The sequence below is a fragment of the Bos indicus x Bos taurus genome, chromosome 11, assembly GCF_003369695.1.
Source record: "Bos indicus x Bos taurus breed Angus x Brahman F1 hybrid chromosome 11, Bos_hybrid_MaternalHap_v2.0, whole genome shotgun sequence".
In the NCBI taxonomy this organism is placed as follows: domain Eukaryota; kingdom Metazoa; phylum Chordata; class Mammalia; order Artiodactyla; family Bovidae; genus Bos; species Bos indicus x Bos taurus.
In genome coordinates this window covers 14,980,153-14,996,761 of record NC_040086.1, presented here as the reverse complement: position 1 = coordinate 14,996,761, position 16,609 = coordinate 14,980,153, and the positions used below count along the sequence as shown (strand labels likewise).

Below are 16,609 nucleotides of genomic sequence, written 5' to 3'. Positions count from 1 at the left end.
ATCAGCCTGCATTAGGGTTTGAGTATATGAAGATCAATAAAACACATCTCTACCTTCCAATAAATTAACAAGGGTTCAGAGGTGAGCGTACACAACAGAAATTAAACCAAATACAGCATGGTAGCTGCTACTGGAGACAATCAAGGAAGTAGGTAGCACCAACAGCAGTCTCCAACAAAGCTGGTGGTGATGGGAAAAGCTTCTTGGAGGAGGGTAGCTGTATGTGAATCTCAAGACAAGAAGTTCACTATGCAAACTAGAGAAGAAAATCTCCTCCAGGTAAAGGGACTATCAGACAGAAAGGAAAAAATCATGAGAGAATCTAAGATTAAGTAATGAAACAAATGAAATGACTGTAGCATCGCAATATATAAGTTAATAAATTAAACAGTCTTAAAAAGTAGGGAGTACACCACAAAGGTTTGCACATGCTAAGACGCACATTATAGTTTTGACAAGGCAGAAAACAAAGAAAAAGACAAGAGCCATTAACCTTGCTGTCTTCACCACTGTGTATTTTAAACTGCTTTCTAGCTTGTAATTCCTTCCACAGAGCCAAGTAAGACTGTATCAAAATAACATGGACACTGTGAAAGGATACCATTTTATTAGAAAAAGCATGCAGAGGGCTTCCCCCGTGGCTCTGTGGTAAAGAACGCGCCTCTCCAATGCAGGAGACAGGAGATGATTCTGGGTCAGGGAAGACCACACCTGCCGCAGAACAACTAACCCTGTTTGCCACCACAGCTGAGCCTGTGATCTAGAGCCCAGAAACTGAAGCTACTGAGCCATGTGCTGCAACTACTGAAGCCTGTGCACCTAGAGCCAGTGCTCTGCAACAAGAGAGACACCACAAGGAGAAGCCCACACACACACTGAGGAGAAGCCCGCACGCCGCAGTGAGGAGTAGCCCACACCACAGTAGGGGCAGCCCCCGCTCACCGAAACTAGGGAAAGGCCCACGCAGCGATGAAGAACCAGCACAGGCATAAATAAATAAGTAAAAATTGTTTTTTAAAAAAAGCATGCAGAAAATCAAAGTAAAACCTGTTTATCAGAAAAATACTGATATGGTTACTAAGGCCAAAGACTTACTATAAAAATTTTACACTTCATTAATATTCTTAATTTTGAAATTTAAGTTCACATTTTTAAAGAGCTAAGGATATGTTTAGTTACAAATGCAAAGGATGTACCTGTCATATCATGTGTCAAAGGTTCATCGATAGTTTCCAGCAGCTGAACTGAAGACTGCTGCAGGGAGTCGTCCGAGTCACCGGCTGTTGCACCTACATCATCACTCACTGGTCCTTCCTCCATGGCTTCTGCAGCTACTGGAGCCAGCAATTCTCCTGCAGGTGAGAATATCATCACCTTAACTGTTTTAGTAATTAGTAAACAGACACCCAAAACATATTTTTTTCATCTAGTATAGAGAATAGCATGTACACTATACCAATCATAAAAGATTCTGAGGCAAATGAGTCCTTATCTATACAAGGAAATGCTAGGGCCTTCCACTGCATTAACTTCAAATGCTAACTAGTAAAAACATAAAATGTGTGCCTTATGAACAAGGAGTTATTACCATCACTTTAAATATATTAACTCACTTATTCATCAAAATAACAATAGAGATGTTTTTATTATCTTATTTAACAGATGAAAAAAACTGAGGAACAGGGAGTACCTTCCTCAAACGCACCAAGAGAACTTGGAAGCAGCCCACTGCTGGTATTAATAAGGAAGCAGACTAGCTCCCGTATCCCTGCACTTTATAACCTAATTCCTCCATAAACACTTGCATTTATCACAGGTGTCAACATAATTAAACACAGAAGTAATTTGAAAGGGCTGCTACTGCTGAGATGAGACATTTTACACTTTTGAGGGGCACAGTTTCCTTTAATGATTAGTCAAGCATCGACAAGCTCATTTCGATATACCTTATTAAAAATAAATCCTAACAAACCTGCTAAAATATCCTGTAGCATACAAGTTAAGGAATATTGAGCCCAAGCACCACCCCAAGATATATCTCCTCTATTGAAGTCAGTTCCAACCAAAAGTAATAGCAGTCTTTCCAGCTGGGGTTCATTCACAATCTCACATAGATGTATGGTTGGCCTCGTGGCATTCGCAATGCGTGCAAGAACCTGTAATACATTTTATAAAATCACACACTTAAGTAGCTATTACATGTTTTCTCCAAAAATAAAGCACTGAAGTAACTTTTCAATGAGATATGCTTTTGATATCAAAATAACTGTTTGACATGAAATGCCAAGGAAATGTAATTTCATGGATTAAATGTTAAAATCCAGGTAAAAAAAATCTGAGTTGAAAAGTTCAATTTCTACAAACAATGAATATGCTACAGGAAAGCCTTCAGGGCATTAATACAGACTTCACTGCTATAACTTGACACTCATTTGTAGATCACCTATCTTAAAAGAAAAACAGTAGGCTGTACACACATATCCAAGGCTTCCCTTGTGGCTCAGCATTTAAAGAATCGCCTGCAATGCGGGAGACCTGGGTTTGATTCCTGGGTTGGGAAGATCCTCTGGAGAAGGGAAAGGCTACCCACACTCCAGTATTCTGGCCTGGAGAATCCTATGGACTGTATAGTCCCTGTGGTCACAAAGAGTCAGACACGACTGAGCGACTTTCACTTCACTTCACACTATTTACATTTCAAGTCTACATTAATCTAGTTTTAACTAGATCAAAAATGTATAATAGGTCTCATAAAAATAAGTGCCCAAGTATTTCTAAAATCTTTCAAGGCACATTAAAAAAAACTAAACCGCATAAAAGGAAAACCAAAGCACTTTTATTTCTCTTAAAACTCAATTTAAAACTATTTTTTTCTTCATTCTTTTTCTTATTCTCTAAGCCTGTAATTATAAATTAGGCCTATTACTTTACTTACCTTACAAACAAACAATAAGAGATCTGCATGGCATGTAAAATCCATAGAGAGGAGAAACAGGACAAGTTTCTGGACTACTGAAATACAACGTTCATGGGCCAGAGTAAATGGAAGTGGTTCTATCTCTGGACTTTCTTTTGTTGTTGTAACTTCTGTGTCTAAATTAGAACGAGACCACTCTGCTGTCCGACGAAGCCGAATTAAATCCTTAAAGTGCTATACACAGAAATTTACAATATTTAAATCAATGTTTATTGAATGAAAATTCTTTCAATATGAGTTTATTTCTGAGATGAAAATATACACTTAGAAAACACAACTTCTAAAGAACAAGATTTTTAGGCAAACCATAAGCTTCAAAAAGTTCTGACAATATATACCTCTGTCTATTTTAGAATAATGCATCAGGTATCAAATAGAATTTCAGAAAGGAGGAATTCTACAAAAAGGCTCTATTAGGGCAAATTTATTATTTTAAATATTACCAAAACACCCTAAACATAATCTTAAAAGGTGAATGGTAAAGAAACCTATACATACAAAGTATAGAGTATTAATTCATTTCAAATTTTGCTGGAATAATTGTAATCTCATATTTATAGAAACACAATATGCAAACTTGGTTGCTATTGAAACACTATCCCCCAAGTTGAAAAAACGTCATTATTTTTTAAAAAAACTTAATTTAAAAATCACTGAATTTTAATTTTCACTTAGAATGGACACATTAGGAAAACCGTACACATCCTGAATCCTTTTATCATCAATTTACTGGAACACAATCCACTTTAAAGAAAATACGCTACAAAAATACTTTAAGTCCACATTAACCATGTATTTCCTTGAGTTAAAGGAAATACTTCTTTCCCCCCAAAGAAGTACATAGGATAGATTTTTCTGCTGATAAGCAGAATAACATAAAACTTCCTGATCATTATTAAAGATATTTAACTATTCAAATAATTTAAAATATTAATACTAAACGGAAGAGTAACTTTTCTAAGATAATTATGTTAAAAAAAGAAAGATCATACCTTTGAGGTAGCCTGCTTTAATTTTGCTTGTTCTACCAGAAGTTTATATGATGATCCTTTGTTACTCTGTATTTTTTCTTTTTCCATCTGTTCCACCAAAGCCTTCTGTTTTGCTTTTAATAAGTTAAGTTGCTTTAAAGAAAATGTTAATCTTATAGTTAGCAATGTTAAAAACAATAAAATAAGTTATTGTACTTCTCAGAATCCATATGGCAAACTAATGAAACAAGTAAGTTTCTGTGAAGTCTAGTTTTAACTATATTGATTTTTTTTTAAATCACCTATAAAATCCAAATAAAAGATCTCCCCATTCTGTAATTAAGAAGTAACCAATTTCTTATCCATGGAAGAAGAGAAATAAGTGGAATACTTTTTTTATGTAAGCTTCTAATGAGACTGACTGATGGAATGTTTTTAAATAGAGGAAAAGAATTATTTTTAAATATACTAGGAAAATATTTTTACTGTACAAGAGTCCTAGCTTGGCTTTTATGGAAATCTCCTTTAAGAGTAGTATATTTTTTGGTATGTCTATGATTCTTATTAATTAAAAATTTTATTATAACTATACATTCACATGCAGTTATAAAAAATAATGCAGATCCCTTTTACACTTTACCCAATTTTGCCTAACCCATTTTGCCTAACAATAGTAAAATATTACAACAGAGTAATGACATTATTACAATTCACCTAAGTTATTCAGATTTCAATGATCTGAAAAAGCTTCACATCATTTTTCTTGCAAAAGGGCCAACGGTTGCTCGTAGTGGAAAAACTCAGAAATAAGTAATTTAGTGCTAAGTCATGCTTTTTAAAAAACCCAAAGCTTTCACAAACTTTCAGAGCATACATGTTTTCATATAAATTCTCATTTCATCTTAAATTAGCTTCCCTGGTGGCTCAGAGAGTACAGAGTCTGACTGGAGAGTGGGAGACCCAGGTTAGATTCCTGGGTCGGGAAGATCCCCTGGAGAAAGAAATGGCAACCCCACTCCAGTATTCTTGCCTGAAAAATCCCATGGATGGAGGAGCCTGTCGGGCTACAGTCCATGGGGTCGCAAAGAGTCAGACACTACTGAACAACTTCACTTTCTTTTTCTTTCATCTTAAATCAATTATACAAATATTTTTAAGAGACATATAAGGCTCTATACTGGATATTAAATATACAGTATATATTTCTATATATACTGTAAGACAGAGAGGAAGATGCATTTATAATAAAGTAGTGGCGTATAAGAATCTGACATCAGCTATAAACTCAGGTTAACAAAAGAATCTCAACAGGAGAATACAATAAATATAATGAAAGGCAAAATACAGGATACATGGGGATATTTTATGGGATCCTAATTTAGAAATCAGGGAAGATCTCCTTTAGAAAGTGAATATGAACTAATTTCTGAAAAGTAAGTTCAATTATCCAAGCAAAATAGAAAACTAAATGTTTGGCAGGGGGAGAGGAAGGGATGGGGGAATAAGCACATATTAAAATAAATCTTGGATGAGAAGACTGGTTGCAGGTGGTCCAGGAACTCAAATTCAATATGGCTAGGCCAAAATTCAAACCTAAAAGTTAGACAGGCAGATGATAGATATGCTAAAGCCATATTAAGGAGTTTTACCATCAGTCAAAGATCACCTGGAAACCACTAACAATTTAGAGGTGGAGTGATATGATCAGGTATGTATCTAAAAGAACCCTCTGGGGCAGCATGAAAAATGAACTGGATTGAGAAAACAAAGGCAGACATGTCTTCTGACTAGGCAACTGATGGCTGCACTTAGAATAGTAGTATCAGAAATGTGAGGAGGTAGACAGCTTAAAAGAACTTGGCAAAAATCTGTGAACTATGTACTGCTGGCATCTTACAAACAAACTCCATCTCAAAAGTGTCAAATAATTTCCCTAAATTAAGTAGTTCATAAGGTCTGATGGGAAGTCTATCTCATACAATGTCTCAAATACAAGCAAAAAAATATCGAAAGTTACCTGTTTATGATGAACTAGCTGCTTTCTTATTTTTCTGGAATATAATCTATCAAGGCTACTGCTGCCTTTGGAAGACCGACTTATGTTCTGGGTGTGCAGATTATTGTTAATGAAACTCCACTGGTTACCTACAGAGCAATGAAAAGTTGTATTAATAATTATGATAAATGTGATTTTAAAGTACTACTCATACCCAGAAAATATAAAATGATAAATGTGTTAATCACAAGAAAGCGGTTTTTGAAAAAAATTAAGGAAACCATCGTAAAGAAACTGCTAAGAACATGTGATCTTATAAAAGTTAACCTAGACCCTAAATGACTTTAAGACCAGGGTTCTCTGTGCTTTCAATCTTTCCATTAAGGTAACAGTCTACTTTTCCCACAACTGTTTAAAATTAATCTTTGTACAATACCACTTTGATAAAGTCATTCAAATGTAACAATAACAAAATGCTCACTATTGCCTATTTCAAACTCTATGCTTTTATGCAGGTATCAAAAAAAAGGATACTTAAAAATCTGATTTAATGACTGCGAAAATAAGACTGAATAGTTAAAAAACCACGCTGCATAGCTCTACATCTTCTCATTCTGGAATGTGTCCAGACTATTCCATACTGGTCATTCTGTTCACTTCAGGCTTAATCCCACTTGTCACCAATCCTCAATGATTTTTTTCATATCTGCTTAACCTAATAACAGCTTTTTCTGTTCTCTTATTATCCTTTTGTCAAGTCATTCAAATTCTTCAGGCCTTAAAAAAATGTCTTCCACCAATGTGTTTTCATAATACCTGAATGCTATGAATAAAACTAAGGCTTCACATACTATCTGTTATATTCCAACTTTACACACAGTTGCATTTGTGTCTAACTTCTACAGTCTATAACTGAGTAGTGACCTATAGATATTAATATACAGCACAGTTTAAAAAAAAAAAATCCTTGTGCATGAAAAGAATTCCCCGCCCTATTCTCAAACAATGTGTCATAAACAACCGATTTACATATAAAACATCTAAACAGCCCTTTAATAGTATAATCCTAATAATTTTTTAAAATTCCTAATTTTATGGAAATTGTCTGTATTTACATATGATATGTAGCTGCTTCATAAAGTCTTGTTAACTTGGAAAACAAGAAGAAAATAATTTATCTTACACTTTGATTTTCTTTCATTTAAAAAATTTTCTGTGCTTCAAGCTTATGGAGATTACACCTCACAAAAATCTAGGAATTTCTGTATCCTGGCATAAATGTCATTTGCAGTTAATAGAAACATTTTATAACAGTAAATGGAATGACATACTAAATACCATAAAACTACAATAACCCTTCACAGACTTCCTTCTCATTAACTTCACTTATATATATGTTATTCCTGGTAAAGGTAACGAATATCTTACATATATTACATATAGCTGGACTCTCCAGGCCAAAGTCAGTTCTGGAAAAATTGCATATTCATTCAAAATCCCCACCAGCAGATTATTATAAACGTCTGATACCTGTCATAAACCTCTCCCTGTCTTTACCATTCAAAGGTTTCTTTGCAGCTGCTGCTTCATCTTCCACAGTTGCCACATAATCCAGCAACCTGGACACGAGCATAACAACCCAACTGATCATGGGGATATCTAGTACTCCTGTACAGAAATGAAAGGGGGAGAAACAGTCATGTGACCCTAAGAATCCTAATGAAGTCTGGTAAAATAATTATAAAATTAAGATATTTTATAACTCCAAAATACACCATATAATTATCAATACTAATATTTATTTATATTAAGCCTCAAAATTGAAACCTGCGGCCACAAATTGAATAACACATCAAATCTAATGGAAGATTTAACAAATCTTTCATGGTACAAAAACGATTCATAAGTATAATTTGAAATCTAATAGGTAATAACTTACAGAAAACAAGGTATAAGAAACTATTCTTAGACTTAAAGGGGGCTGAAATTTTTTTAAAAAGGTCTCAATTTATAAGTCATATAGTTTCACACTATGTTTCAGAGTTTTTATTCCAGTAACAATTTTCCTGCTCAAATGAAGCTCATTATCAATAAATAGAACGGCAGTGCTGCCAAAAAACTTAAACGTGAGAGCCGATTTTAATCATGATAGTATAAAAACAACATACACAATAATTTCCAAGTTCAAAATTCACATAAAGAAAAGGTACACATTGAAAAAGCAGTAACCACATGACAGTCAATCACATGAAGGCTGGTCATTCTAAAAAGTCTGTGTCACAAAAATATCAACAAAATGTGCAGCAAAACAAATATTAAAATAAATATTTCAGAGTAGATAGTTTATAAAAAACAGTATTTACAGGAATCTTATGTTTTTACTGAAGAACACTAATTCAAATAATACCTTCTGTCCTCCTATGCATGGGTAACTGTGGCTGAAGAGGTGACAGTAAGTTATCCAACAGATTAAGTAAGCTTTCTAATACTCCACTGTTACTAAGTGATCTCTGACCAATGCAGGAAAGTAACATGAAGACCCTAAAAAGAAAAAACAAAGATACAAACAAAACACTGAGTATGAATCAATTTAACTGTTCATATTCAAAATAATTCACACTGTAATTTAAGAGACTAATGATAGACTATTTGGTTATTAGTAAGATTTATATCTGGAAGCACAATGTTAAAAATAGCTCTTTTTCAGCTATTTGCTTATATTTTCTAAGTTTATCCACAAGAAATCACGTAGAAACAACATTATCACAGACTCAAAAAAAATACGTTTGACACATATAGCAATAGAATCTGATAGGAAATACGTGTAAACACAAATCAATAAACTCCATAGATTTAGTTAGGAAACTGAAGAATACGGTTCAGTTATATCATGTAGAATCTTCTTCAATATGCCCTTCACTGGGCATTGCTCAAACTCTGAAAAGACATGCTTAATTTTTCCACACTCAGTACCCACATACACAACATTTCCAATTTGAACACTGTGGGAATAAATCACTAATAACAAATTATTCCAGCATTTTCTGACCTACCTATCCTGTGGAAAGATGAGAAGCTGCTCGGAATTGTACAATTCCTGAAGAACATTAGAAAGAAACTGGCCCCACCATCTTTCACCACCACAGAGCTGAACAAGTAGAAGACCAGTATGCAACCGTATCTTTGGGGTTCCACTGATGCACAGGTGTTTAAAAAGCTCTTCACAGGCCTGGGCATGGAACGTACTCTGCAAAACTGCAGGAACAGAGTGTCCTATTACAAGAAAGAAAACAGTAAAATTTCCTATTTAAGAGTATGCTGTAGGATCAAAATCAGCATTCCCAGATAGGCTTTCCTCCTTACCAGCAAAATCTGGTCTATTTATTTATTCCTTATATATAGAATTTTAATTGCTAAATATTTGGGGGGGGGGGAATGGCAATTACATCAATTATACTTGGCACCCCACTCTAGTACTCTTGCCTGGAAAATCCCATGGCGGGGAGAAGCCTGGTAGGCTGCAGTCCATGGGGTCGCTAAGTCAGGCACGACTGAGCGACTTCACTCTCACTTTTCACTTTCATGCACTGGAGAAGGAAATGGTAACCCACTCCAGTGTTCTTGCCTGGAGAATCCCAGGAACAGCGGAGCCTGGTGGGCTGCCGTCTATGGGGTCGCACAGAGTTGGACATGACTGAAGTGACTTAGCAGCAGCATACTTCTTCTATGTGGAGGTAGGTGAATCAGATAGCTCTGTGTGGTGTGTGTGTGTGTGGAGTTAGGTGAATCAGATAGCTGTGTGTGTGTGTATGTGTGTGTGTGTGTGTATTTGGGTGCACACAGTCACAACCATATGTAATGATCAAAAATAGCTCCTGGCTAGAAACTGACAGTTCTGTTAGATTAGCAACTTATTAACAGCTTTCAGTGTTGAATTTTCAAATATTAATTATTATTTTGCCAGGTAACACAATGATGTAGAACATCAATAGCTGAAACTCAAGAAAAAATTAACCATAGACCTATTTAAGAAAAACAAATTAAAAAAAGGGAAAAAAATGAATCAACCTAAAAACGCATTTCAAAAACATATCAGAAAGGATATCAAAATAAACAGTACCCAGTAAATATTAATACATTAAAACATACAAAATCATATCAAATGTATTTCCGGCCTTTTTAAGTACTTAAGCTAAATACAAACCATTGGAAGAGTGAAGAAGGCTGAGCAAAGTGTCCAATAAATATCTGATGATGGTACGTAACTGCTCTGTGGAAGATGTCTGAATTAAATCTTTTGGGTCTGATGTTTCACTCAACATCTTCCTACTTGCACCAAGAGCTACTTTGAGCCTCTGCACTGCATTATGAGCCAAATTTAGTTGAAGCTGTAGCTGGATACAGTCCTGATAGGCAGAAAAAACTCGACTGTCCTCCTCGACTGCCTTGTCTGGCTTTCGCAAAAAGTACTGTGCGTTGTTAGCACTGTTGAGAGGAGGAAGATCAATACTTTGCAAAAGAGTTTCCAGTCGATGACAAGCTAAGTTATACCTATAAGAAAAAAATAAATGAACAAAATAATTCTTGCAATGTTCTCTTTAAAATACATATACGAATACACACAAAAATTAAATCTCTAGAACAAGTTAACATACAACTATTAGAAAGAATTAATCAATTGGTAAATAGTAAAAAAAAAAAAAATTATTAAATCATATTAATGCATTAAACATTATAACACGCTAGTGTCCTCCTGCTTTTTGCCCTTCTCTATACACTTATGAAAAAGTATTTCTTGACCAAGTATATGCAAGACATTATATAAAATATACAGCTTCAATAAGATTAAAATATACACCAATTTTCTACTAACCTGCACTGTATATCCTCCTGTAGAGCAACCATCATTGCTAAATGCTGGTCAATTTCTGGTTGGTTTGCAGATTCTCCCTCTCCCCTCAGAGGATCATGCATTAATTTCAATTCACTCTCCCAAGGCAAGATATAGGTATGACCATAGTAAAATCCTAATGGAATTTTAGCTCTGGCATTTGTACTTCCATAACGTCCAATGACAGTGATCTGAAATGAAAACTTATAAATATACATACCTACTCATCTACAACAATAAAAATCTGAATCATATATTAAAAAATAATTATAAAAAGATACATATTTTATTAAAGTACAGTTGATCTATACTATTGTGTTCATTTCTGCTGTACAGCAAAGTGATTCACTTATACATACACATACACACTCTTTTTTATATGTTTCCATTATGGTTTACCACAGGATATTGAGTATGGTTCCCTGTGTTATAAGGATACTTTTAAATTATGTCTGAATATTTTCCCTAACTTATCAGAAACAGAGAGAGTGTACCAATTCATCTTCTTGAAGTTCTTTACCTTCATGAATCTGCACACTGGAGGTGGTATCAAATCATGCAGAATTAGTGAATGGGTGCTAATATCAGTTGCCACTACCAATCGCCTCCCGTCAACCTCTTCTCCTAATGTCCAAATGTCAATTGACAAGGAGGCCAAGTCTCCACAAGTGGGAATCAATACATCTGTCAATAGTATTGGTCTGCCAAAATCCAAGGTCACAAATCTCCTTGCTCCTATGAGAGAGAGAGAGCAACGGCTGACATAAAAGACCACGAAAATTAACCACAAGATACACTCAGAAACAATTTGGAACATTTATCTTAAAATATAAAATCAACTTACTAAACTATAGACAATTAAGTTAAAAATTGTCATTCAAAAATTGTCTAAAATTTCCATCTGTATTAAACTCCAAGATCTAAGTTAAAATATATATATAAGAATAAGTTTAAAAAAAGTTAAAAAAAAAAAAAAAAGAATAAGTTACTGTGAAGGCAACCAACTGTACACATAAGCTTATTTTAAAACTTTAAAACCAAAAAAGGTAAATCAGCAAAAACAGAATATAGGTGAACTCAATAAACTACCTATCTGTTCTTCTTTCAGTCATTTGGTCTTTTTTTCCTTCTAATTTCACTATCATCTTTTGGAGCTGCATCTTACATTGTGGTTAAGATGTAAAGGAAAAGTGTACGGCTTAAATCACATGTAGTCATTGCTGCTGCTGCTGCTAAGTCGCCTCAGTTGTGTCCGACTCCGTGCAACCCCATAGACGGCAGCCCAACAGGCTCTGCCATCCCTGGGATCCTCCAGGCAAGAACAGTGGAGTGGGTTGCCATTTCCTTCTCCAATGCGTGAAAGTGAAAGTAAAGTTGCTCAGTCATGTCCGACTCTTAGCGACCCCATGGACTGCAGCCTACCAGGCTCCTCCATCCATGGGATTTTCCAGGCCACAGTACTGGAGTTGGGGTGCCATTGCGTTCTCTGCATGTAGTCATTACTACCACACTAAAAAAATCTCTTACTAAGGCCCTCCAATGGAGACAGATAAAGCTTCTCTCGAACAGTGCTTCCCTCCCATATTGACACATCACTGTCTTGTCAGCTCAGTACCAGATGAAGCAGAAGGCTTACTATTAAGGGCCACACTGAAGAGGGAGCACGTCTTCTCTGTGTGAGCTCATATTAACGAAAGGCAACAATGAGCTGAGAGGAGAGCAGATTTGCATCTCACATACATTTCAGGAATAAGGTCAATTACTGAAACAGTAGGCAGAATCATTAATAAAAATCCTAATTATTTTTCTTCTTTATTGGCTTGGGGGCCAGATAGCAATCTTACTAGTTACACTATATGGTGAAGGAACCCAACTAAATTTAATAGGACTAGTAATATCTCCACAGAGCCGTTTTATGGAAAACCAGGGAGTTATCAATAATTTTTCCTAAACAGCTAAGACTACTGAATGAAAAACATAATTCTCCCCTTTAGGGGGCTAACATGCCATCATCAACCCCATAGATAAAAAACCAAATCATAGTGTAAACAACTGCTAACACTTCGTAAGACTGGACACATAAGACTGGATGATAAATTTCACTCTAAATGCCACAAACACTAATGCTGCTACCAATGAATGGTTAGTTGGGCAGAAAACACCATTAACATTTTTTTAAAAACTCTTCCAAAGAGGAAACAACCCACTGCAATAAAGCAAATATGGTTCAACTCTTCATATAGTGAAAACTAATACAGTACTCACTATCTTCACATTACTTACCCTGGCTGATTCATGTCAATGTATGGCAAAAACCACCACAATCCTGCAATTAGCCTAATTAGCCTCCAATTATAAAGAATAAATTAATTAAAAACACACACACACACACACACACACACACACACACATACAACAAGGATTTTGTTAAGTTCTGCTGCTGCTCAAGCCCAGAAATAACAGCTGGTAGGATAATAAGGGAAACATTTCCTACAGTGTATTAGTAAACATGCTCTAACGGAAAGCACCTATCCTGATCATAGGTCTCTAGCAATATAAGCATGGTAGAGGCCTAAGTAAAATCTTAGTTCTCCAGAGACCATGAAATGTTCATCCTACTTAGTTACTATCATTAGCAGTAACTCTGTCAGCTATTCTCAAAAAAATGGTTCCACGATTAGAACCATGAGACTAATGCTAGCCTTAGAAATACCTCTTTAAGCATAATTTTTAGTGTAATTGTAACTGAGCAGCTACAATGAAGGCAGATATTTATGTCAACCATAGCCCAAGAGGTAAGATTCTTATACAGATCAAACCCACTGTTTGGACAGAATGAATGAAACTACTCAGCAGCACACTTCCATTCAACTTCATCAGTACAGAACTTGAGTCTTAATGTAATGCATACTCTTGGTAAAAAAGCACTTTCCTCAGAGCAGACGTGATTTATTTCCACAGAAAAATCAAACTACAAAATACTGTCTTCCAAGAACCAACAGACAAAGCAAAAAAATATATATTTTAAGAAAATAAAAGATTACCTGAATGCATTCGCTCTATAATAATGGACTGGTGAGGTGGAGGTTGAAGAAAATGTGAAGCGTGAGAAATTGCAAGGGCTAGACCAGAACCAAGTGGATTCTAGAAAAGAAAAAAGTATAATTCTATATTGATATCACTCTTGCTCTATAAAAACTAATAACCATAAAATGAAGTTAATAAGTCTCATTTCCTGATGTATATTCTGCAATATTTTATAAAATAATCTAATTTGCCTTCTAAAGTTAGCGTATACATAAAAATATTTTTAAATGTCTAAGCGAACACCTATTTAAAATATAGTAATTTACCATTCTGGACTTGTTGGAATTTTTGTTATGTGCAGCAAGATTGACTGTTGGGGGATCAATAACTGAGCCTGGGAAAAGCTGTGCAAGTTCGGCATTAATCACAACGGAAACTGCTTCATTGGGTGGGGTAAGTGGTGGAGTCATAAAAAGTGGTGTTGTTTTTGGAGTGGGTGGAATAACATCAGATGGATGAATGAAGAATCCAGGGGCTGCCACTGGGTTGGAAGGCACAGAGCTGTGAACAGGACCTGCTGCTGATGCTGCGGATGCTGCTGCAGCTGCTGCAGCTGTTGTCTGATGTAACTTGGCTTCCAGCTTTGCTTTCTGTAAAAGAAGTAAGAGCAACAAATATAGACTAACCCTGCCTACCTAATCTGTGGGGAACACTATACGGCATATATTATGAAAATAAACATGATTAACTGGATCCTAGTGCAATAAATATGAAATTAAGTAAGAAAAATTGACTCAATATGAATGGAATACTTCTATGTTGCATATATATCTCCTTAAAAATCTAATATTAAAGTTCCTGAGTATTTCGGCAGTAGGACTTTCTCAAAGCAAAGGTGGAAAAGAAGAGCAATTAACATAAATAAGGAAACACAATTCTTCTCAAAACAAAATATTAACAGGAAGGGGATTCTCATGTTGCCTAACCTGACACAATCTGTCACTAGGAATTGTATATAGTCCACAACAAAATCTCCAAAACATGCTATTATTACTAAATTTTAATTCACATTCATTTAGTGTCTTTAAATGTTTTAGGTTTTACAATCCATAAAAATAGTAACTGTTAACACTTACATTTGACCAAGAATATTTATAAATAGAATAAAGAATGGATTTTAAAGATTACAAAGAAAATATGAATTATATTCCCCAAGATATGAAATATAAAATGCATTTAAATAATTTTTTAAAATTTAAGTATATCATGAAGATGTTACCTCAATTTTTGCAGAAAATGGTTATCTCAGATCAGTCAACCTAATTTCCTTTATGAAAATAACAGTCATTTTTACAGTACTTTTTCAGCTTTTGAAGTTTAGAGACAGCATGAACAAAGAGCCAAATAGTCTCCAACCTGTTGCTGAAGCTTCAAAAGCTGCTGCTGTTTCTCTTGCAGCACCTGTAGCTGTTGCTCGGCTGAAGCCATTGCATGAGAGAGAGACTGCAAAGCTACCTGGGCTGCTGAACTCAGGGCTGTCGAAGCTTCCCCAACTGTCCCAGATGATAGTCCACCTACTGCAGGAGTAACCCCGAAGGAACTCACTGGCATTAAGACAAAGGGGGAAAAACAGGATAAAGAAAAGGCTCACAGAGAAACATGTACAAAAGCACACTACTTCGACACTAAACAACACTTAATTTTCATTTAAAAAATAAAAATCTTGAGAGGAAATCTTAATGGTAAAACTATATTGATAATAATAGTATTCAAGTATAAGGGATCCAAGAATGACTTCTTAATCAAAGAAAATTAGTATACTTTTAAGTTTAAAAATACTTTTAGCCTGAAGACATTTCATTTAATATGGCTAAAATGAAAATAAAAAACAATAATCTTATACAGTTTGAGCATGAGAAATAAACTGATGTTTGCTTTACTAAGATTTCCTACAGAAACAACTTCTTCTTCTCCCTTCTTCTCCCTCCCCTAAAAAGCTGAAAAAAAAAAAACCAAAAACCTTTCAATTATAAGAACATCGTTTAACAAGACTGATGACACCGATTTCCTCATTTTATAGCACAGCCTAATAAGAGAATCTGGCCCACATACAATATGTAAAGCAGTGTTTCCTCAGAACATGAACAGGAAGAGAAACATGTCCTACGCACAAATAAGTCTGGCACACACTGCTTACCCATGAATACTACCATTTTTAAAGATCTATAAAATTACACAAGTTTAAAATATTTTTACTCCCCTTTTCAACATTATTTAAATATGTATTATAGAAGAATTTTTTTCCCATTAAATATTTAACAGTGTCCGTGTAAAACATTTTGAGAAAAGCTGAGATAAAAATTTAATTTCATAAACTCACACAATCTTCAACAAAAGAGGCAAGAACATACATGCAATGGAGAAAAGACAGTCTCTTCAGCAAGCTGTACTGGGAAAGCTGGACAGTCACATGTAAATCAATGAAGTTAGAACACACCCTCACATCATACACAAAAATAAACTCAAAATGGCTTAAAGACTTAAATATAAGACATAACACCGTAAAACTCCCATAAGAGAACATAGGCAAAACATTCTACAGATAAATAGATATAAATCACACCAATGTTTTCTTAGGTCAATCTCCCAAGGCAACAGAAATAAAAGCAAAAATCAACAAATGGGACCTAATCAAACTCACAGGCAGAGCAAAGAATACTATAAACAAAACAAAAAGACAATGTATG

At 35.0% G+C, this 16,609-nt stretch overlaps 1 protein-coding gene across 6 annotated transcripts in view; it reads right to left on the bottom strand.

The window, feature by feature from the left end:
- The window catches only part of BIRC6 (baculoviral IAP repeat containing 6), a 214,000-nt gene that overhangs the window by 110,894 nt on the left and 86,497 nt on the right, over positions 1–16,609 (bottom strand). For 4 of the 6 annotated variants that reach the window (XR_003513300.1, XM_027554971.1, XM_027554976.1 and 1 more), the window contains 14 exons: positions 15,279–15,466; positions 14,189–14,512; positions 13,880–13,979; positions 11,356–11,570; positions 10,818–11,026; positions 10,149–10,495; positions 8,998–9,217; positions 8,352–8,485; positions 7,475–7,612; positions 5,966–6,093; positions 3,970–4,101; positions 2,936–3,151; positions 1,973–2,156; positions 1,197–1,352 (listed from right to left, as the gene is read on the bottom strand). Coding sequence is in view for 5 of the 6 variants with exons in the window: in XM_027554971.1 (XP_027410772.1) it covers positions 1,197–1,352; positions 1,973–2,156; positions 2,936–3,151; positions 3,970–4,101; positions 5,966–6,093; positions 7,475–7,612; positions 8,352–8,485; positions 8,998–9,217; positions 10,149–10,495; positions 10,818–11,026; positions 11,356–11,570; positions 13,880–13,979; positions 14,189–14,512; positions 15,279–15,466 (2,691 nt within the window). In the remaining variant the exon portion in view is untranslated. The remainder of the gene's footprint in view (positions 1–1,196; positions 1,353–1,972; positions 2,157–2,935; positions 3,152–3,969; positions 4,102–5,965; positions 6,094–7,474; positions 7,613–8,351; positions 8,486–8,997; positions 9,218–10,148; positions 10,496–10,817; positions 11,027–11,355; positions 11,571–13,879; positions 13,980–14,188; positions 14,513–15,278; positions 15,467–16,609) is intronic. The other 2 variants (XM_027554972.1, XM_027554974.1) reach the window with 2 other exon arrangements.